Source organism: Streptopelia decaocto, assembly GCF_964273445.1.
Source record: "Streptopelia decaocto genome assembly, chromosome: 3".
In the NCBI taxonomy this organism is placed as follows: Eukaryota; Metazoa; Chordata; class Aves; order Columbiformes; family Columbidae; genus Streptopelia; species Streptopelia decaocto.
Genome location: NC_138656.1, coordinates 87,897,053 through 87,920,047, shown reverse-complemented (window position 1 = coordinate 87,920,047; position 22,995 = coordinate 87,897,053). Strand labels below are relative to the sequence as shown.

The 22,995-nt window shown below is 35.2% G+C and overlaps 1 protein-coding gene across 2 annotated transcripts in view; it reads left to right on the top strand.

Moving 5' to 3' along the window:
• The window catches only part of SENP6 (SUMO specific peptidase 6), a 75,415-nt gene that overhangs the window by 39,834 nt on the left and 12,586 nt on the right, over nt 1-22,995 (top strand). For both annotated transcript variants that reach the window (XM_082047576.1, XM_082047577.1), the window contains 13 exons: nt 2,064-2,134; nt 3,694-3,836; nt 5,049-5,454; nt 6,340-6,572; nt 9,078-9,248; nt 10,141-10,183; nt 11,467-11,646; nt 14,427-14,653; nt 15,213-15,319; nt 15,408-15,524; nt 15,963-16,085; nt 16,339-16,431; nt 21,652-22,085. In XM_082047576.1, the coding sequence (XP_081903702.1) occupies nt 2,064-2,134; nt 3,694-3,836; nt 5,049-5,454; nt 6,340-6,572; nt 9,078-9,248; nt 10,141-10,183; nt 11,467-11,646; nt 14,427-14,653; nt 15,213-15,319; nt 15,408-15,524; nt 15,963-16,085; nt 16,339-16,431; nt 21,652-22,085 (2,348 nt within the window). The remainder of the gene's footprint in view (nt 1-2,063; nt 2,135-3,693; nt 3,837-5,048; nt 5,455-6,339; nt 6,573-9,077; nt 9,249-10,140; nt 10,184-11,466; nt 11,647-14,426; nt 14,654-15,212; nt 15,320-15,407; nt 15,525-15,962; nt 16,086-16,338; nt 16,432-21,651; nt 22,086-22,995) is intronic.

Here is a 22,995-nt window from a genome sequence, read left to right as displayed (position 1 = left end):
AAGTGTTTTTAATAAGTATCGAATCTATCCTGATAACACATTATTCAGACGGGGTAAATAATGCTATTGTATTCCAATTTATTGTTAAAAAATTATTTAGCAATATATGGTAAGTGTTGAATTTGTTATCTAAAAAAAAAAAATACCTTTTGCATGTTACAAACATCATACTAACCTGTATGATTTTTAGAAAAAAAATTGTAATTTACAAATGTCCAGAGAATTTGAATTGTCAAACTAATTTTTAAAATTAATTTTAGTATTCTAAATCTACCATATTGTTTTCAGATAAATGCCAAATAGTTTTAATATTATTAATTAAATGTTTAATATTCAAAATATTTAGAGAAAAAGATTTCTAGCAATGGTTATGTTCAAGACTTACTGAAATACAACCAGAAGATAACTATAGCATGTCTGACAAAAGCTCACATATCCTTGCTGCAAAGTTTATATTATTCAGATCTCCTATAATGATGTTACAGGGTATTTATCCTTTAGAATGTCATTAAGGTTGGTTTTGATAGTAACAGCTTCTCATTATGTAATGATTAGTTTGAGCTCTGCCTTTAAAGTAATACCTAGTGATTTGAATTTTAAAACAAAATGTTTTAAGCAGGATTGTTTGAAACATGTTTGACACAAATAAACTATTTAATCTGTCATCTGTGATGTGGTTGCGGGCACTCATGGTGAAGTACTGTGACATCTATGTTGTAACCAGCCCGTCCTTTCTGCCTGAGTTTTCCTTCATGCTGCAGCCCCTCAACACAATCAAGCATATTTGGGTTTAGTAGCGGCCTAAGTACATTCAGAGGGCCAGATTTGTTAAGAAATGTACCAAAGGGCACTGTAGATTAATCTTGTTCCAAATATATTAGTTAATAATAAAATATGGGAAAACTCTGAGAAATGTGAAGAAAATTCAATGAAGACAACTCAAAGGTTTTATAATTTGGTGCATTAGAAAATGCTGTGCTGAAAGAAATGAAAACTTCTGCATAGTGCTCAAGTCTACTTTAGCCATAGCCAAATTTTTGTCAGGTGGATCCTCAAAATGTAGCTGCTGGTTTGAGATGTTAGCACCTGCAGCTGTTCTGTTTGCCCCCTTGCTGTCGGTTGATGTCCTTGTAATCAGCAGAAGCTGTATGGGATGGTGTGACCCATTTGCAGCCCAGTGCACCGGTTCAACTTGCCAATAAAGGCAGTTTCTGCTGAAGTTGTTGGCAAGGCCTCCTGTGTTTCAGGTGCGTTATAACAGGGGCAATTATCTCCAGCTGTAGAGCAGGATCAGGCAGCTGAGGAGGAGAACTGCTACAAGCAGTGACTGAGATGCAGTGAGCTTCAGGAATCTTAACTTCACAGTAGCACGATTTGACATGCTTGTGTGTAAATGGAAAATATGTTTCAAGAGACTCAAAAAATCTCACTATAATGATTTATATTGCATTAGCTTGCACAAAAAACTGTGAAATGCGTATTATGCAAATTATACCAACAAAAGTTTTATTATCCATTAATTTGTCTATATTATTATATTTTTAAAACTAATATAGAGAAACTATATCTTCTCTTGCCTTGTTCTTTTTTTTTTTGGCCACAACAATTTTTGACATCAGCTCTCTTTCCTCTGTTTTGCATCTTCTTGCCTTTTTTTGTTTGTTTATTTTTGTTTTGTTGATTGGTTGGTTTGTTTGTTTTAAGTTGTGGAACTTGTGGAATCTGCTTTAATATTAAAATAATAGTTGTTGCTGGGTTTGGATTTTGAAAGTACCTATCTTATACTTCATGAATGAAGAGGAAGAGAAGATGCAGGCTGTGAGAGACCCCTGAACTATTGATTACTATCAAAGGGCATTTAGATCAGAAATATTTCAAAGACCTGTACTGTAGCTGTTCCTGGCAGTCTGGTAATTTTAAGTGTAAAAATAGCATGTAATAGGAGAAGTTATTTACCCGTACCTTTCAGATACATTTCAGATCTATTTTGTTCATGTATAACTATGGCTAAATTAAAATAGTGTCTGTCAAAAGAACAACTGTATATCTGATTTATTTTCCAGAAAAGAATACCCTCCTCAGCTTCAGAAAGTAGAAGCAGACCACATTAGGTTACCACAGTCTCAAGGACTGGGTAAGTTATCTTTGGAGTTTTCATATCTTTTAAGCGGGATAGGTTTTGAATACCTGCTTTGGGCGGGTGTGTTGCCAAACTTGGTGTAACCTTCAGCATATCTGTTTGTATCCTTATATCATGTTATTCTAGATTTATACAAGTTTGTGCATGAAGGGAGGATTTTGCTCTTTTTGACATATTTCTGCAACCTCCTCAGTCATGTTATAATTACATTTAAATTAGGCTTCAGCTGTTTTAAAAACAAATGAAATTGGGAAAATTTAGAATCACAGAACTGTTGGAGCTGGAACAGATCTCTGGAGATCATAAAGTCTGAGGTCGAGCCCCCAGCATGTTTGTGAACTATTGACAAGGGACAAGGAACTGTTACTTAATGCTGTTTAGCGCTGTTACTATGTGCAAAATGTAACATGCTAAATAACACTTGGTATGAAGCATGTTCACGCACTGAGGTAGTGAGTAGAAGAGTCAGAATCAGCACGGCCCTGTAGCTCAGTTCCAGTATGCTTTTTTATTATTGCTTAGGGGGTATTGATGGAGATGCAAGAGGGAAAATACAATTTGCCTTGAGATGTGGAAATTGTGGAATTTGGAAAATGAAAATCACTGTGTTTGGTTGAGCTGTGTCAGTAAGGATATACATACTGTAAACATGCTAGTCAGCTGCTCAGCCATCTACACCGGCCAGGTATTCTGCTGTGACTTTTTAGGTTAATGTTAAGTAGAACTTAGAAAAAGCTCACTTAGTATTGTTTCTTTTTTGGAAACAAGTGGTTCTTTAGTTTTGAGGTGTCTTCTAATAGTAGAATGTTTGTGAGACTATTAGTATCTATATTGAAAACGCCTTTATATCTGTTAAAAAATACAGGCTTAAAAAAATTCCAGTATGGAGACTGCAACTAAACTAGGGAATGTAAATAGCACCTTAACATTGAACTGAATTACATCATTCTTGTACTTCTTAAAATAAAATCTCACTCTGAGAAGATCTCAGTCTGTACATTGTTAGGTTTAAAGTAGATTATGGATTTATTTCCTCTTACAGTCTTCCAGTATTTCAATGAGTGAGCCAGAATAAAACAGGATATGGCAAGATAGTTCACTGTACTGCTGAGTCTTCTGTTGAAGGAATAAACCCTTATTACACTGAACATTTCCAGTTATTCTAAAAGCAGTCGTTTACTGAAAATTACCATCAGCATCATCTATCATATCCCCCTCTACTTTCCATAGCAGATGCTCCATTCTAGTTTTAGTGAAGTTTAGTATAGATTTCAGAGTCCAAAGCCTCCTCCAAATATATTAAGGTACAAATTGCCACCAAGAGACACTGAAATAGTATTGATAAAACAACATTTTCAAAGTTAATTTGGGGAATTTTTTCTTATTCATACAACAAATCGTGAGGTGCTTGAATCAGTGTAGCTTTTTGGGTGTTTAAAAAGGTGTTTATGTTTAGTTCAAGTTAGTGCATGTGAAGAAATGAGTTGATTGTAATTTTAATGGCGTATTAGTAGACATTTCATATTAACATTTTTGCACTTTTTCCTTCCTAGACAGTACAATGGAAAACACAGAAGAGTCAGAATCAGAATCAGAATCTGAAATTAAGAGAAAGGTGCAACAGAAACGTCACTGCAATTCATATCAGTCTGACTCGACTCCGTCTTCTACAAAAAAATGCTTAACTCAGTTAAAGGTGGGTTAGATTTTAAAAACATGGAAACTTCTGTTTAACTATAAAAGTTGATGCATATTTTGGAAATAGGCATTCAGTTGTACAATAAATTGATGTTGTTTTAGAGATAGGACAGAGTATTTGTATTTTGCAGATTTCAAAGTTTTAAAAAAATGCTGCATTATACAAGTTATAAGGCAGATACATTTAGGTAGAGCTCATCTACTTAAGTAGTTCTCTTTTGGAAAGGTGTTCATGGCTGAGGGTGGGAAGTGCAAATTGTAGTAGCTATATTTTGAAAATAGAGTAAAAAAGTTTTTGGTGGGATGTGGTTTTTTTTTTTTTTTTCAGTAGTTCACAGTACATTGGTTGTCTCCTGGAGCACTGACCTCAAATGACATAATAACGTAGATTAAATTTCAGTTGTAGAGGTGTCTCATATTCAACTCAGTACACATTCAGTAGCTTATGTGTTAGTATTGAATGCCTTAGACTTATAAGTCCAAGTTCTGCACTTGTGATACTTAGTTAAGTGAGACCTAGTACATATGAGGAAACAGAACACACATCTGTCTTTGCAGTGATAGGATATATTTTCCTTTGTAGCCCCTGGAGAGTTTGGAGAACTCCTTTTCCTCAGGTCTCATTTACTTCTCTGAGATACGGGATTCTAGAACAACGTATTTCCTTTTCTTTTTTTTCCCTCTCTCTCCCCTTTTTTTGTTATTGTTGTTTTGAGGAATGATTTTTCTGTATGCTTTGCCCCAGACTATTAGAAGATATCTTAGGAGGACTAAGGAACTTTATGAACTAGGAGATTGCCTCTTTTCCTACTCAGCATTGTTCTATGGATCCTTAGGTTACTTTATTTTCATCCAATGAAACTATTTTTGTAGAAATGATGTAACTGGGGCTTCTTGCTGATTTATATATATGTGTGTATATCTGAACAGTGTGCAGCCTTTTACAAATGGGAAGAAAAAAGGCAAGAAGGAAAATCTGAATTGTCCAACACCAATCACTTTTTAAAAATGTCTACAAATGGCATTTGTTCCTCTTAGAACATTTTCATTTTCTTAAATGAAAAAAATCAAACTGTATTTTAATGTTTTCTTTCTCTGTTTACTGTAATTGCTAATACGGTGTTGTTAATTCTGAACAGAAATTAAATGCAAGATTTGGAAATAGTATCTTTATACAGTTACTGATTTTGTGTGTGTGTGTCCCCTCTAGCTTTTGGAACAAAGTGATTATTTGACTGATTGTCCAAATTGTGGGCGGGCAATTGAAAATCAGACCAAATGCCGACATTGTGAAAGTGCTTCTCAAAAGGATTTGCAACGAGTCCCCAGACAAACTGTGACATTAAGTGAACCTGTGGGACCTTTATCACGTTCTTCAATACATCAGAATTCAACAGGGCAAAAATCTTCAGGTACAGGGTTCAACACAAAGAAGTTTTATAGTTCTGCTGTTGGGAAGGGCCCAACGGATATTCTACTGAGTAATAATGAAGTTGTAGGACATTCTATGTTACGACAGAATGGAAAAGTTGGTCTTATAACTGGGACAAAAAATCCTAAAATTACAGGAAGCTTAAGACAGAGGAGTGCAAGACCATCTGAACTAAATGATCCAAGTAAGTACCTTTTTATGAATATAGTCGTAAACTGGAAACTCAAAATGTCATGTAATGAAGGAACTGTCCTTTCAGGTTTACATTACTGATTTTGCATTGAATTTTTTTGTGGGTGTGTTCATGGGGAAGGGGGACAGACCTTTTTATAATTTCCTTTTCATACACCGAGGTACCATCTGATAAAAGTGAACACTGGGGAGAACAAAAAGCATTTCATGCATCTTCTTTTTATTTATTCCTTTTTAGAAAAACTCGCACTTTATAGTTAAAAAAAGCCACATTCTCAGCAGAATTGCATCATTCGTTCTCCCAAAGGGAAAGAGTCTTTTGATTTTTCTTTTATATTTTTTCCATTTTTCCTTTTGAGCTACACATCTGAACACTATCAAGATTTTCTAATTTATTTAAATTTCATAATTTGCTAAATGTTATTTTTTTTACTTTCTTTGTGTAAGCTCTAATTAATTTATAAGCTTGAAGGAACTGGAGTTTGGAAAACTGTTTCTAGTTTCATGCTTAGTTTACTAGACCATGTTGTCTTACTGATTTGAACAATTTCAGTCATCATTTTTCGTTGATTTTTTTGTAAGTTGTATTATTCACTGTCAATTCTTTATTGAACCATGAAATGTATGCCTTTACTTCTGTGTTTAGAGGTGGTTTAACAATACCTGTTTCTCGTATAGCTAGTTGTGGAAAATAAAAAGAGAGAGTGCCTGTGAGCAGATTGCAAATAAACATTAATAAAAACATAATGTAATGATAAATGTGGACTTCTTTTGGCACTGCAGGACACTTACATAAATTACTTTGAAGCTATTGCTTGAAAAGAAATTTCTTTTGTAGAAAAATTTAGTGGTTGAGAATTTAATATTTTCTGTTTAGTTGTTTTGTCTAGTGATGATGATGATGAGGAGGATAGTGGCAGCACTAGGAGAATGGAAAGCATTTCACCTCGTCCTGCAGATTCAGCCCGCTCCTCCCCAGCTCCTTCTACAGGAAAGGTGGAAGCAGCATTAAAGGAAAACAGTTGTGGAATAGAACAGAGAATAGGTAGTATAACAACAGATACAGAAATTGCAGTCACACTACCAAGAAAAGCAAGAATGAAAGATCAGGTACTAATTTAACTTTGTTTAAAAAAAAAAAAAAATCAAATCTTAAGTGGAAAATGTCAAGGCTTTTCTTGGCATTGTCAGAAATTTACTATATTTGATTGTTTTTCTTACTTAGCAGGTCATCGAGTAGTATCTCTGCTTAGATAATACTGGAAACAAGAAAATATGTTCATTATATTTTTACAGGCATTCATAATTATTTGAATTATGCTTTTAGCATAGATGCTTCTGTGTTGAATGTATACTCTTTGAGACTGGCAGGGTATCCTCTGAGACTCAAGAGCGTACTTAGTTTGCAGAAGAATGTCAGTACCAGCCGTTGCCTGGTAATACTTGGGACATTCAAAGTTAAACATGAAAAGAGACACTGGGAAGAATAGTGGCTCTTTAGAATGAAAATACTTTGACAACTGCCCCAATTAATAGCACTTATTTGAAGGATTTCATCGTGGGGCTTTTGTTTTTTAGTTCAATACCACTGCAAGAATTGGATAAACAAAGACAAAAAACGCACCGTGAGCAGACTCCATAAGTGCTGTCAAAGGGGACAGCTTTCATGGTATATTAGAAACTTAACCGCCTCAATAGCGAGCCATTAAGAAGAATAAATTCCCTGTGGCAACTGGTGTTGAATTAATAGTGCTGATTAAAACAATTCTTGGGTCACTTGTCCCATTTCACTATTGTGACTTTGGTTCAACAAGAGTGTCTGATCAGATTTCCACTTGCAATCTCAAATCCTGTGTATTTTCCGAGTTAGAACACTTAAGTAATGATGACAAAACCTATGTGCTACGTTGAGATTCAGAAGCCAACATTCTAGTGCTGTAATTGATGAAATTATGGATGTTTATAATTTGGTGTATAATTAGTCACCACTGTCAATATAAAGCTGTGAACCTTTAGCCTACATAAAGCTGTGTGGCTGAAAGCTTGGATGGTAATAGTTTTGAATTTCACTTATTCTGGCGTTATGTGCTCGATTAATTGAAAGCATTGCATTGTGAAGGCACTGGTGTCTCAGACTTCTGAAACTCATACGAAACACATATGTTTTCCTTTGTGTATCCATATGTTCCTGTTCACTGGTGATTAAGAACCAGTTGTAACATTGGAAATTAACTGCATGTTTTAGAAAAAAAAGTAGAAAAGAGCTTGCTTTTGAAAGCAAGGGAAGCAGATTTTTTTTTTTTTTTGTAAAATTAAATGCAATTTTTGCATTGTTTCAATGAAGCTACCAAGAATTCTTACTGTTGATCACAGTGTTTTTGTCAGATATGATGGAAGCAGCTCCTTGAACATAGCACCACTTTAATGTTTACAGTTTTACTGTTTGTGATTTGAGTTTTGAGCTCTTAATAATATTTAGCCAGTCCAGCAGACAAAAAAGAAAGCTGCCTTCAATAAGAGTCCCAGGAAAATATTTTAATTACAGGGATTTAGAATCTCTGCCTTCTCCACTGCATTTAAATGAAGCATCCCGTAATATATTTTGAATTATGGTCAAGATAGGCTAGTGATTAGGGACATGGAAATAATTGTCGAGATTTAGTCCTAATAGAAATATTGAATCCCTTAAAATGTTTTTCTGTGGGAGTTTAATTGTATTTTGTAACCCAAAAGTATGTTTATTAATGGACAGCTTTATGAAACAATATAAATACCAAAGACTAACGTACAGAAAATCTTTCAATGAAGTAATATAAGCAATACAATAAATAAATATGTTAGTCTGATGGCTATCAGTCAGCTTTCATTTTAATAGCTTTTGGTAAGATTGTTCTGTTGGGAAACAGGAGCCTTCATTGAGATTACGGCTTCAGTCGGCTTCTAGAGACTTTCTTGAACTGGAGCCAAACTCCACGTGGCCGCTTTTCAGTGTTTAGTCTTCTGACCCTGGAATCTGTCCTAAAAACATCTTAATAGTTCTGCAGAGTTGCTTTAAGGAATTTCTATAGGGCTTATTTATTTGTATTTCTTGAAGATTCTACTCATGCTAATATGGTGGTGCACTGTGCTTCAGTAATGACACAGTGTTTTCAGTCACCAAAAGCTTGGACTAATAAAAACTGAAGATAAGAACAAACAAACCAACCAGAACAAAAACCAACAGAACCACCAACAACATTGTGGTGATTTTACAGCATTAGTGTTTTAATATACATAAACAAAATATACTAAAAATAACCTTGTTTTGCCAGAATGCACAGTGTTTCAAAATGGTGAAAACTAGATTGGTTTTGGCAATTTCAGAAGCACTAGTTGTGATTTGGAAATGTTAACAAAATATCTGTAATTGTCAACTTTTTTTTCTTGAATCTAGCAATATTATCATCTTCAGGTGTTCCAAAAAGTCCTTTAGGAAATTTCTGCCTTCTGTATATGATTGAGGTAGATACTGTTGACCAACAGAAAAGTAGCTGAAAATTTAGTCACTAGTTTATTAGCTTTTTTTAGCAATAAATCTTAGTGAGACATTCTGAAACCTTGAAAATTGCTTTTCAGTTTGGGAACGTTGTGTCCAACACTCCAGTAAAACGGCGTAAAATTATTTCTCAAGAGATTGTAACTGAGACTGTACCTCTAAATTATCAAAATTCCTGTGAAAGTGTCATTCTGAACTGTCGAAGTATACGAATAGGAACGCTACGAAGAATGGTAGTGGAACCTGTGATTGTAAGTAAACTTAATATTTCACAAATCTCCTTTCAGTTTGTGATGGACATTGTTTTCATTTTTGAACAATGTAATATTTTGCCTTAGTCTGTGAACAGTAAGTTTGTCTCTAATTTCAGAGGCTGTGATTCCCAAAGAATCCCAAAGTACTATTAAGTACTAGCACATACAATGTAGTTCTCATGTTTGATAGAAACATCGTGCCTGCAAAACCCTTGACAACTCTCTTTACTTGGTTGTGGGGGCTTATGGATTAGCATGCATTTGTTAAGAAAATTGAAGGCAACAGTTACCAAAAAAATGGATATTAATAGGTAAGAGTAAGAAACATGTCTGCAGGTGGATAGTTTTGCTTCTGTAGAACAATTTTTTTGTTTACCTTCTAAGTTACATGAAGACTTTCAAGGAGACATTGAATGTTATTTGTATGCAGTGAACCAGATTGAATGCATACTTCTTCCTGGTGTAAGCACGTAAATAGCAGAGAGGTGTTACTTGTTCTTTCCAACTCTCTGCAAAACCCTATTATTTGATTTGCTTAAATATTGATAGAAAACATAATGTTTTGAAGATTTTTTTTTTTCTCGCTGTAATTTGTGGTATGTTTCAGAGTATTCTAAATCTTTTTCTGAAAACAAGGCACTTAGGAGCGTTCTCAAGTTTCAACAGTCAATAGGACCAAAGTGACAACGAAGAGTAAAGAATATACTTGCTTCCTTAAGTTGTGGTAAAATGTCCACTTAAAAAAAAGAAGACGACATTTTTATTTTAAAATTTTCATTATTTAAGTACTTAGCCAATTGAAATATTTTTACTAACAGTTAAAAGGCATTAAGTCAATTTTTGTTTGGTTTAAAGAAGTGTAATCTTATTATTGTGTTGTCTTTCACAGTTTTGCCTGGATTATATAAAAATACGCCTAGACAGTCAAGAAGGTGAGTACATCTTTCCTTTTATGTTAATACATTCTCTCTCTCTCTCTCTCTCTCTCTGGATATATACATATATATGTATTTTGAATGAAGTAACTTTGTCAAAGGAATTAACAGGTAAATCATAATGATTCTGGTTTTGTTATGTATGTAATAAATTATATTGGATGCCTGTAGTCAGGAAAAAAAATTGAGAGTATAATTTTGACCTGAACTGCCTGGTGAATAAAAACCAAAATGTTTTTGCATTATTTCTGCCTTGAATCGCCATGCCTGGAGGCGTTTAAAAGATGCATAGATTAAGTTCTTAGGGACGTGGTTTAGTGTCACGTTAACAGTTGGACTCTATGATCTTGAGGGTCTCTTCCAAGCGAAATGATTGTACTGACAGAAGATTTGCAGATAGTAGAAATGAGCAATTTGTGGTGGGTGTGCAACTGAGTCATTAGTTCTTCGCCTTCATCCTGGCTGAAGAGCTGTAGAGGTTGTTTTGAAAATGATATTTTTATTAGAAGGACTTTATGTTGTATGCATTTCTACTTCTATCCTGTCTTGTTCTTTACATAAGGGGCTATAGTTCTTCTGGTGGAGGCTGCCCCTAACTAAAGCTTTAAGTGCCTACCATTAACCGTTTTTCTGGTCTAGAATTAATTACTGGCATTGAACTTTGGGTCTTTTCACTGAGTCGAAGAACTTTGACTTCTAACATTTTTCCTTCCATTTCTATAATTCAGTAAAAGCTGTTAAGAACTCAACATGGGACATGGCAGCATCAGATGTAGTGTTTAAAATTTTCCATGTTGCTGACAGTTCTCTTCAGTAGTAAATTTAGAGCAGTACCATAGTTTCCTCAGGCAATCAGATATTTTCTGTGCATGTGTTTATTTGCCTCTTCATTGTAAAGTTGTTTTTCATGAGGGAACTTGGTCAAAGATCAATCTACAAAGAAGGTTTTACAAACGTATTGTAAAATATGTCGTAGTAATAGTTGCAAATCACTGGAAATGGTGGTTTTTCTGTGCAATAAAAACTAGGTAAAACTTGGCCAGAAAAAAACAGTTGGTTTATGATTACTTTCCCGACAGGTGACAGTAGAGTTCAGTTCATCTTTTAAGATATTAACAGACAACCCCTCCTGGATACATGTTAATTTCAAACTTTTTTGAAAAGCTTTCTTAAAAGTTAATGGTCAGATACTGATTTCTTATTAAAATCAAGGGGGAAGGTGTAAGGGAAACCTGCATATTTTTACTATAATTTAATATAATGTCATTATTTTCTTCTAGAATCAGAAAATGATGTCCGAGATATTAACCTGAAAACTTCAGAACTTACCAAATGTGAATGGTGTAGTGTCCGAAAATTACCAGTAGTTTTCCTACAAACAGTACCGTCAACATGTAGTAGCCTGAGAGACCAACTGAAAATGAGTAAAGATAATGTCTGGTACGAATGTAAAGGAGACAGTAAGTAAAACAATTTTAGTCTACTATTAACTTGAATTTGAATGTTTTGGATTGTGACTGAGTGCACTAAGGAATAGAACTGGCATCATTGGCTGAGGCAGGTGTAGTATTAATATTTTTCCAGGAACTATCACCTTCCCAAGAGGGAAGGACAGTTCGGAACAGCTTGGCAAAACTGTAGTCTTCTGTCTATGCAAACACATACAATTACAACATCTAGTCAGTTTAGCGTAACCTTTTTCACTAATGTTTGTACTATCTGAGAGCAAGTTGGTTTGTTAAACTTCAGTATATGGGACCTTTACATTTGTATGACAACTTTTGGCATACTGACTTCTGCTTTTTGTGCTGTTCTGCTTAAAGGCTTTAGTTTCAGTAGAAACTGTTGTGTGGGTTGGCTTGGGTATTTTTCCTCCATATGCTTGTAGTGATGTGATATAGACAAATATCTGCTTGGAAAACAAGTGGATTGTCTTCTGTTTCTTAAAATTAAGTTTAATTGCAACACTGTTTTTTAAGTTAGCGTAGCCCTCTTTCCCTTAAATAGGCTTTTATCCAGGTTAAATTTTGTGGTTATTTGTACCTGTACTCGCCCTCGTAGATATGTGATGCATTCAAATGGAGGAAGAATCCTTTCAACAATCTCAGAATTGTGTGCTTCCAACAGATAATACTGTTATATTAGTATCATCCAGCTCCTATAAAAAGTGTGAGCTGTAAGGAATATTATAGTTACAAAAGTAGTTGGAGGGCGTGCAGGGGAGCTATAGACAATCGTGGGAACAGGCATTAGATCCCACATGAACACAGGTGTTCACACATGAAAAAAGGGAAAGCCTCCTGAGTTGTCTGGTGAGAAATCCTTCCCTTTCCGTGTCTCTCTCAGCCTTTCTCCCCCAGCTTTTCCCTCTGAGGCTGTGACTCTGGGCTGGTTTTATACTTCTGAGGGCTTTGTGATGACACAGTTGCTATTTGCTTTGTGAGCAAGGAAATTGCTTTAAGCCCACATCTTCAGCTGTGTAAGCAATTGTGTGTCTCTGCCTAGAAAATTCCTCTTAGTGCAACTTACTGCTTTTTTATTTTTCAAATGCTGTAAGCAGATGGTATTTATATAATATCTGATTGATCTAACTCACTTTCTCCAACTTTTAGTTAAGGTGTAGGCTGACCTGTTGAAGCTAAGCCACTGTACCAAAAGAAATACAGGATTTACTAGGGCTAGCAAGAGTAAGCATGAGAGCGCTCCTGTCTGTATTCTATTCACAGAATGTTCACAGAGGCAAAGGGGGTTTGGTTTTGTTTATGTCACAGGACCTGAAAGCAGGACTTTGCGCTTCTAGATGATGAGATCCCTTTGTCTGTGTGAGGAGATGAAGATTTTTTTTTTTTTTTTTTACTGTGACATTTAAAATTCCTTTTCTTGTTCAGATGCATACTACTTGGAAATGAAAACTTCTTGCCAGTAGATCGGCAATCTTGAAGAGATTTCTGTTTCTATGGTAACAGAAATCTGATCAGAGAAAAATAACTGTTTCTTTCGTGAAATTACCATTGCACTTTTGTACCCAACAAGTGCCCAGAATAAGTAAGAGTAGTTTTCTTAGAAATTTGTTCTTCTAATACATGGTATACTGTTTCTATCCACTTTTTAAAAAAGGATCGTGCTTATGTTCCCATTGAAGAGTGGAAACAGTGGGCTTGAAATTCAGTCCATCAGTATTGTATTCAGTTTGGTTTCTAAGCAGTGGTTTAAGTTTTGTGTCCCACTTGCTAGCTCCCCCAAATTAAAGTAGTATTTTTTCAACCTGTCGCTGTTTCTGAGAATCTCTGTTGGCTGAAAGAGTTGCCATACAGATGTCAGTGCTGTATATCCATGTAAAAGTGGTTCTTACAGACTTTTTCAGCTAAAAGGCTGGGGATCTTTGGGCTTATATACTGTAGTGACTTGAATATGTAAAATTTTCAAAAAGCAATAATGTTTTGTACTGTAGCCTTCTAGCATCAGGACAGACCATGAATCTACCTGAATCATGGGGTATCATATACTGTTTCTTTTTGAAGTTGCTATATGTTGTCTTAGTTCTCTATTTTTTTCTTCCTTCCCTTTTTGCAATCACATCTATTTGAAAGTAGGAGAAAAGCAGAATGAAATTTTTAAAATGGAATACCATGTCGATTTTGAAGGAGTTAAGTCGATGAAAGCCCTTTGTATAATAAAAATTGAGACCACAAAAGCCCATCTACATTCCTAATACAGTTCGGCTTTTCTAGGAAATTTCCACAGGTGGATGTATCATGATTGATTTTTGAGAGAGCTGCTCTGGATTTCTTAGTGCTGACCTGGGAGAAATTAGGGTGTGGTGTTTCCCTGTAAAGAGAGGAAATTGTGCTGTATATGTCATTTCTGAAATTGTATTGAAACAATAGGATAGGCACTGTAGTAAGAAAAAGATAAAGTATTGATTATGTACTCTTAGTGTCAGTAAGCAGAGAAGCTGTTACTTTAAAATAAATTTTGGCTTTGCATTCAGTTTCTTAAAAACGTAGGAGGTATAATAATTAACATTTCTGGATTAAGGCTGAAACTGAATGCACTGTCTTTGCGTATATAGTTAGAAGGGTTTGGTAGTTCATCTTTCTGTCATCTACATACATGTGTTTTACTGCTTGTATGTATTGTCACCAGTGTGCACCTGTTGGCCCACATATCTTTGAAATCTGTTTATAATTGCAACATATTTTGTGTCTAAATGAATAATTTTCTCTCTAATTTTTTGTAGGTCAAGAAGAACAGTACATCATTTTGATTTTTGAAACTGGTCTTGATCCTCATGCAAATTCAATATTTGAAAAAATAATTACTGACATTGGTATTAGAAATAATATTTCTGACTTCTTTGTGAAAATTTCCTTTGAAGAAGCCAATGGCAGGCTTGTTGCATTTACTAAGTGCTTGGAAGAGAATTCCAAAGGAAGCCCATCTCACAGAGAAAACAAAATTAAAAATGTAATTATGTTTTTGTTTCAGAACAAAGTCATTATATTACTGGGTTTACAAATACACTGAAAGTAGTTTGTTGATCACTAGACCAAAAAAAGTCCCAACTTCTGCTGGTCTGCGGTGGGTTATGAAACTCTGGGAAATAGTCTGTGCATTTACAATATTTTTAGTGTGTTTAGTTTGATCATAAGATTGTACAATGTAATGTTGTCATTTAAAAATCATTAAGGGACAAGAAATTTGTACCAGAGTCAGACAACATAAATGTTTCCAAATTCATCTACTGGTGCAATTGGAATATTTTAAACAAGAAATTAAGTTGCAGTGTTGTAGTTAAATGTAATGAATTGTTTTTTAAAACAAAACTGCATCTTAAAAAATTTGAAAGTTTTGTGGCTGTGCAATAAATGAGTACAGACTGAAGTATAATAAGTAAACTAGGAAAGGAAAAGAAATAAACTTGAAGTCCTTCTCAAAAACAGTGGATATTACACTACTGGACTTGATTACCTTTTGGTAAATTTGAGCACAGTATGCAAATTAATATTGACTTTATTCTTTTAAGGTTGCTCCTGAGTCCAAAATGCAGCAGCGAAATAAACAGTTACCATATTTTGATGATGATGAAGAAATTGGAGATTCACATAAAGTATTTATTGGTCCTATAGAAAAGTAAGATACTTATCTTTGCCCTGTAACAGTTCTCTTGAGTTTCTTTTTGGCATTTCATATTTATTTTTGAATGTATTTTTCTTTTCAGGTTGATAGTTTATCCACCTCCTCCAGCTAAAGGTGGTATTTCTGTGACCAATGAAGACCTCCATTGCCTAAATGAAGGAGAATTTTTAAATGATGTTATCATTGATTTTTATTTAAAGTAAGTTTTTCTTTCAAATCAGTTTTTACTCATCTTTTACTTTGAAGCTGGAAAAGTTCTGACATTAGAAACTCATAGGTCAGCTGATAACTGTTGCTCTCCAATTATGTATAGCTCTGATTTTAAAGGTTGTTTTGCATCTTTGCAAGAAATTTTGGTTCCTCTCCTATCCTGCTTTCTGGTGACATTGTTGTCACTTGGAAAAAATGTTCTTTAAAATTTCTTAGCCTCAGAAATTCAGAGCACTTAATACCCTGAAATATTGACACAGATTTTGCATTAATTAGTTCCTGTGGTTAGTTAGCTTTAATATTCTTATAGCTATTTTGTGAGAGGCTGCAACAATTTGGTGGGGAGGTAGCACTGTCCTTTTTACTTTGGTCATGAATGCTTTGAGTTAATATCTCCATTAATTTTTCCCCTTTTTTAACTCATTAGGTATTTGGTGCTTGAAAAACTGAAAAAGGAAGATGCTGATAGAATACATGTGTTCAGTTCATTCTTCTATAAACGCCTTAATCAAAGAGAAAGAAGAAATATTCCTGAAACTTCAAACCTTTCGTAAGTCTTATAAGTCAGTTTAACTAAGAGCTAAGTACAGTGAAGGCTACCAGAACAGATGCTTTACAGAAATGAAAACACTTACGAGCAATGTTATGATACCAACAGAACTCTAGGAAGCATCCAGACCTGTAACACACATAGAATATGCCTTGAGAAATCTTAAGAAGCTGTTAAGGTGAAAATATCTGAAAAGTAGTCTTCCAATTAAAATACATCACCTTACAAATCCTGTGTTGGTTACTTCTTGCAGAATACAACAAAAACGACATGGGCGAGTGAAAACATGGACACGGCATGTTGACATTTTTGAGAAAGATTTCATTTTCGTTCCTCTTAATGAAGCGTAAGTAAACATACCTTTTATTGCATTTGGCAAAGGCTTAAGCTTCACAATTCTAAAATTAAACGTTATAGCGTGAATTGAAGTTAAAAATTAGGAGACAAAACATCTTTTTCCAGGTGATAAAAACAAAATAGTAATGTAAGACCTTTTAAGTGCATTGTTGTAGTTTAAGAAGTACCAGACAATATAAAGACTGCGCAAAAGTGAACTTTTCTGAGTACTTTTTCTAAGTTTTACCTGGTTCTCTGGAGTTCTTTCTTCTAAGGTGTTGTCATTGGATTTACCTTTTTTAGTCCTTTTTCTTCTAATGAGATCTCTTTGGTATAGATGAGGTCATTCTTTGGTTGGAATAAAACTTTACTGGAAGAAAATACACCTGAAAATCTCTATTGCCTTATATTGGGAGCTCTATGCTTTTTCTTCATATCCCTTTATCCTGGTATTTTCCTTAGGTCAGGCAGCAGACTGTTAGCATTCTAATGGTTGTTAAGGACTTTTAATGATGCCTGCTTTCCTTAAGTTCAGAGCAAGTTGTCACAAACACATTTCTGCATTTCAAAAAAGAAGAATTTAAGCAGTCCTTAAGCCAAAATATTTAGGAATGTTAAACTGCTGCATTTTAAAAAATATACAATAAAAACATAAATAAAGGACAGAGAGACAGGAGAATTGTAACTAACTTATCATAGGCATACCTAACTGATCATTTAAAAATTCAAATATTAGTTCATTGGGTTTTTTAAAATTAAAAGCTCTTCAAAGAAACCTATCTAGATACCATGCCATTTTGCAGCAGGAGCAAAACTTCTGAATCTTCTCTTTTCCCACTTGCTCCCCATCTGAGTTCTCAGGCTAGCTGACCATAGATCTGTCTTTGTTATAAAGTCGTAAGTAAACCCCTGAGAAAGCTGTTCACAAGCACTGACATTAGATTTTGAGATACTATGACCTTTGTGCAGCCATGAGAACACAGCCAGTACTTAAGTGAAAAAAAATTACTCCTCCTGTCCACTTCAGACTTCATCCTTGCTATCCCTCTCTCTTGAAGCTTGAAGTACCAGAAAGAACCTGGAAGTCTGTCACTTAAATTTTAGTTGTCTTAGAGCTTGTTATATAGTTTACTTCCCACCATCCTATCTTATGTCATTACCATTTACATGGGTTATGCATAGGAGAAATGATACTGATAATGCTGCAAATACCAGACAGCATGACTTAGAAGTCACCTGAAAATGAAATAGTTCTGTGGCATTACAAGAATTAGTTGTCTTACTGGTAACTTAACACAAAGTAGTTTTCACTGTCTGTTCATTTACTGATAAGGAACTAAAGCAATGTCTACCTTAGCAAACAGTGCAGCTCAGTAGGAGTGAATTTGCAGAGCACAACAGTTTGTACTGAGGGCAGGATGTTCACACCATGTGTGGGTTGGAGATTTTGCTTTGGACTACCGTGGTCTCATGTACCCATCCAGTAGTGATCAGAGCAGGAAAAATGTACTCTTGGTGTGCATCTTTCATCTGGAATTATCCTGTTCATACTTTTTGGAACTGTACTGTGGACTCAAACCTGGTAAGTGGTGATAGTAGGACATTCATTTGCAAAAGTGGTTTCTTGATGTGTGCAATAAAATATTGCAGAGCAGTAAAAAAACGAGTATCCAGGGAGATAAGAAAGTGCTGGTTTGATGAAGGGGTGGAGAGGGGGCAGGGAGAGTGGGTTTGCTTTATATTGTTGTTTTTGACCTGCATTCTGCCAAAGAAAGTATAAAATAGAACCTCTTTCTCTTTTTTTTTTCTTTTTCTTTCTTGTTTTTTAATTTATTGTTATTAGTTGCTAGCATTTTTCTTGGCTGCACCTTGCTATTCTGTTTCCCATGAAATATGTCACTTCTTCCATCGCCTGGAACCCTTTCAGTTTTGAGGAACAAAAACCTGAAGTTTTTAGGGGGAGATGCTAACATACTTAAGAAGGAATAGTGACTTGACAATGAAATACTCCCATTATGAGGAGTAATTCATATCACAGGACAGAGAGGAGGCTGGGGAGCTCCCTGGGAAAGAACACAAAAGCCAGCAAGTATGAGACTTCTAGGCCTCTAAGCTATTAGCACAGTTGTCACTTGTGAAGTGTCTCTTCCTTCCTTATATTGCCATGGCACAGAAGAATATCAGGTTTTACGAGGTTAATATATATCTGACCCCTCTTTTTCATGTGTTCTTGTGTTTCAAAATGGGTCAAGAGCAGAGAACTGGAATAATCTTAACTTTTTTCAGTCAGAAAAGTTACTTTATTGCAAGTTATCTCTCTTACTTTGATATGTAGCTATTTATGTTGAACTGACATGTAAATCCTGTTTTATTTTAGTTAACTTCACTACAGTACCACTTCAAGTGCTGCTTAGCCTCTTTGATATAGAACCAGAAAGTTTTCTTTTTAGAACTAAACGTGTTGCTGACAAAAAGAGACAATAGGTATCACTGGTGATTTTTGTTCATTAATGGCAAAATACTAAGAAGGATTTTTTTTCTCTGGTTAGCAAGTACAGTATAGATCCTGTTTGTGTAAGTTACAGCTTCTTGTTACATTCTGTACCTGTGTATTTATTGTGTTATGAAATATATAGTCCCTGGACTTTGTTTGTTAATAGGAATGTGAAACCTTGCTTCTGTGCCAAATGTATATATTTGTGGTGCTGATTTGTATATTAGTTGGCTTCTTAATCTGTAGTGAGTATTTTGGATATTCAGGTTTTATGATGAAGGCTGTGTGCTGGGACCTAGCCTCTGTAGTACGTTGCAGCTTTTTCAGAAACTCCCTTGTGTGCTGCCCTTTGTGTCATGTAATTTCCCAAAATTTCTCCACACTTCTGTTTCTCACTTGCAAGTTGAGGACTGTCACACTTTGTGTTGACAAGAATGGACATGTGGAGATGCTGTATGTTCAGTAGAATATAACTTCCAACTACTTGGTGTTTAGCTGTGTAGGGATTTTTTTGTTTGTTTTTGTAATTGAGGCATTGCCTTGTAACTTCAAGGGATTGCTGAAAACACAAGGAGAATCAATGGTGAAGAGGGACAGCCAGTTAATGCCTGGTGTGCATAGAGAGTAAAATACATGCCATTCTGTGCAGGTTTTGGAGAACCTGTTTTTCAGAATTTTTTCAGCATGCCTTTGTGTGAACATCTGTATGTGCAACCTAATATAGTGTAATAAGGCTGTCATCACCCAGTTTTCTTCTGTCAGTTTGTTCCTTGTCTGGGTCTTCTGTATGATCATATAACTCATGTACAGCCTTGAGTTGTTATGACTCCCACTGTTTGCAACTTGGTACATTGCAGCACTCTAAGTATTTTTCAGGAATTTGCCACCTGGTTTGATACTGGTCATTAGCCCTTGTAACAGAAATTTTCTCTATGTGATACAATAGTGGATCAAAGGTGGGGAACAGTTTTTTTGGTTCCAGTGAGAGATCGACATTCATTACTACTTCTAAAAGGTCTCAAACCTTGATCTGTGGCAAAATCAGTCTGGTTGAGAACCAATTTCAGAGTTTCTTTTTCTTCTTTGTGTCTTGAATTAAGTACTATGTGAAACAAGTTATTCTAGGATTGGAGGAAACCTGAGCACTTCTCTCACGTTACAGGAATGAATGCTGCTAATGGTTGCTTCTGATAATGCTTGTCCTGTGCTGCCTAGAATGATGCTTTTTTGTCTTTCAGGACTCAGCTGTTTATTCTGACATCTAGTGTAAAAGTATATTCTAGAAATAATTGCTTCGGAGTTGCCAAACTTCAGTACCTACTTCCAGAAAGTCATTCCAGACTCTCCCATAACCACTAGTTTAGGGAATGTGGGCTCATCATCTAACAAGTTGTCAAACTGCAGTAACTGCAGGTGGGCAGGATGAATCTAGGGGAGAATTAACTTTGGAACAATATGGCAGATTTAACCATTACTGCATCAGTGTCCTTTGGCAGTACAGTCCTTTTTGCTCCAGCCTCCAGTGGAAACAGGTTATTCTTTTCAACGTTGTGAGCTATTTTCTTTTTAGACCCACATTAATGTATTTACATAATTGATACATAAAGCCTGTATTAACAGAGCACGCACAAATTCCAGGGTTTGGCAATACTTAATATATTCACTGACTAGGTGTGGTGAATCATTGAAGATAAAATGGCTCCATGCTTCACTTGCTGCTTTCAAGGGCCACTTTAACTGCCATTGAGTTTTGATAGAATTTAGGATTCATAATAATCTAATTAATTTTTTAATATCTCAGACATACATTTTTAGTTACTACTTTTTCTTTTTTCTAAAACGTATTAAAGTATGGTTTCACCTGCCTAATACATAAATAGATTCTGTTTTGTTATTTGCTGTAGAGAATCAGAGAACCTTCAGAAAATTTCTAAATCAGATTAGTCAGTATTTACTTGCAATGCCTCAATCTCTGACTTTGCTGCTGCTCCTCCATTTCTTATTGAGTGGCAGGTTAGTAACGTCTCAAGAGGCAAGGACAGCAGGAGGAAACTGGGGCAAAATTTACTTTGTATTGGGGAATATAATGATTTTTGATCCTGAAAGGCTTGAAATGACGTTTCTGTGAAGGGTGAGTAAGACAGCAGTCACGGTGATGGCATTATGAACACACTTTTCTCCCCTTTTTTAATTCTCTGTTGACAAGATTTCTTTAAAAATGTGAAGTGTCATCTATGATTGGAAGATCTCATAGGCAGAAGAATATGGGCAATTCAGCTATACTGTTAGATCTGACTAGTTGTGTTGCTAGTGCTGAACTACTAGAAAACTTGATGCAGTGATAAAACATTAACTTGACAATAAGTAATTCATGCAGTGATAAAGAAAGTGTTAAAAAATAAATAAGCTTTAATTCAAAGAAGGAAAAGCATATATTGAAGTATGAACAAATTGAAATAAATTCGATATCACCTGCTTTCAACTAACTGCAAGATATTAACGTTGTTGGTGACTCCTTGCATGGAGTGATCTTTGCTTCAGAGAGGACTGTGAGGGCTTGAGTAAAACCTGCTCAGAAAAGTGAACAGCTATTATAATCTATCTTTGCTAACCATGGGGGTGGGTTTTTTGTTAGTATGTGCACACTCCGTGTTTTGTTTGATTTTTACCAGCTTCAGGTTTAATCGTGATCATTAATGTAATTGCCAGTTTTTAAGGGTTTTTTTTCCTTTGCAGTGCCCACTGGTTTTTGGCTGTCATCTGTTTTCCTGGTTTAGAAAAACCCAAATATGAACCAAATCCCCTCTATCATGAAAATGCTACACTACCAATAAAGTCCTCCTCTTCAGATAGAGAGAGCAACACACCATCTCCTTTGCCAAATGATTTAGATGCACAGAACTCGCCTTCCAAGTACACAGCAAAGAAGACGTTGACCAAAAAGTATAATACAGCTTTAATAGACCCAAACGCTGAAACTGAAGACAGTGAGTCTTCATGTTGTAGAAGAAGTCCTTGTAAGGGAAAAAGTGCTTTCAAAAAACTAAATCAAATGGACAGTGATGTGGAAGAACCTCACACTGTGGAATCAGCATGCCATACACTAGACCATCGGACTTCAGATGAAAACGGTATACAGGGTGAATTCACAGCTGCTAGCCAATCTATGGGTATGTAATTGTAAAAATATGCACATTTTAATGAAAAATTTGGAGTTTTCACATCCGTTGCTACTTTTGTAGCTGTGTAAATTTCATACTTGAAAATTTTAGTACATGGTTCAAGCTGAGTGCTTGCAATATAAGTAGTTTATAGCCATTGCGTATAAAATGATTTTGTAGGTATGGCTATAACTCTCATGGCAAAGGGCTGGAGATAAAACACTTTTCCTAAATCAGATTAATTTTTCAGTTGTGTGAGCTTTTTTCACACAAATTCATTTTGTAGATAGCACTTTGCATCACTTAAGACTGCAGTTGCTAAGAAAAGAATAGTAGTTGGCCATGGATCCTCATAATGCATGTACATGGGAGGACTGAATTAAGATTGTGTGAGCAACTATAATTCCAGTGTCTTCTAATATTTGAGGTTTTGCTTCAACACCATTAAGTTCTTTAATGTCCTGATAGAAGGTATGTAAAAAGAGTAAGGAGAAAATAATAATAAAAAAAAATTCTCTCGACCTCCATCTTACATTTAGGGGGGTTTTCTCCATGCATCGCTGCTGTGGAGGCTGATTTCAGTGTCTGGAACAGTGTTTGTACCAAAGTGAACAAAGGAACTGGCATACCTTTAAAGGCAGATGAAGGAATTAGGAAAAGATTATTTTCTCTGCTTACTGCAAGTTTTGGATCCCCTTGATGCATAGAGTACAAAATATGTGTTCATGCAAAAAACATCTGTTCATGCAAAAAGCATTTAGTCACTGATAGTATTCCTACTAACTTAATTTACACAAGAGTAATTGCATAGCTTATAGTACAAGATCTGAAAAGCTTATCAGTCCTATGATCTAATCTGTATATTTTGGACCAGTACAACTTTAACATCTTTGTGGGTATAAACACTTCCTAGTTTCTA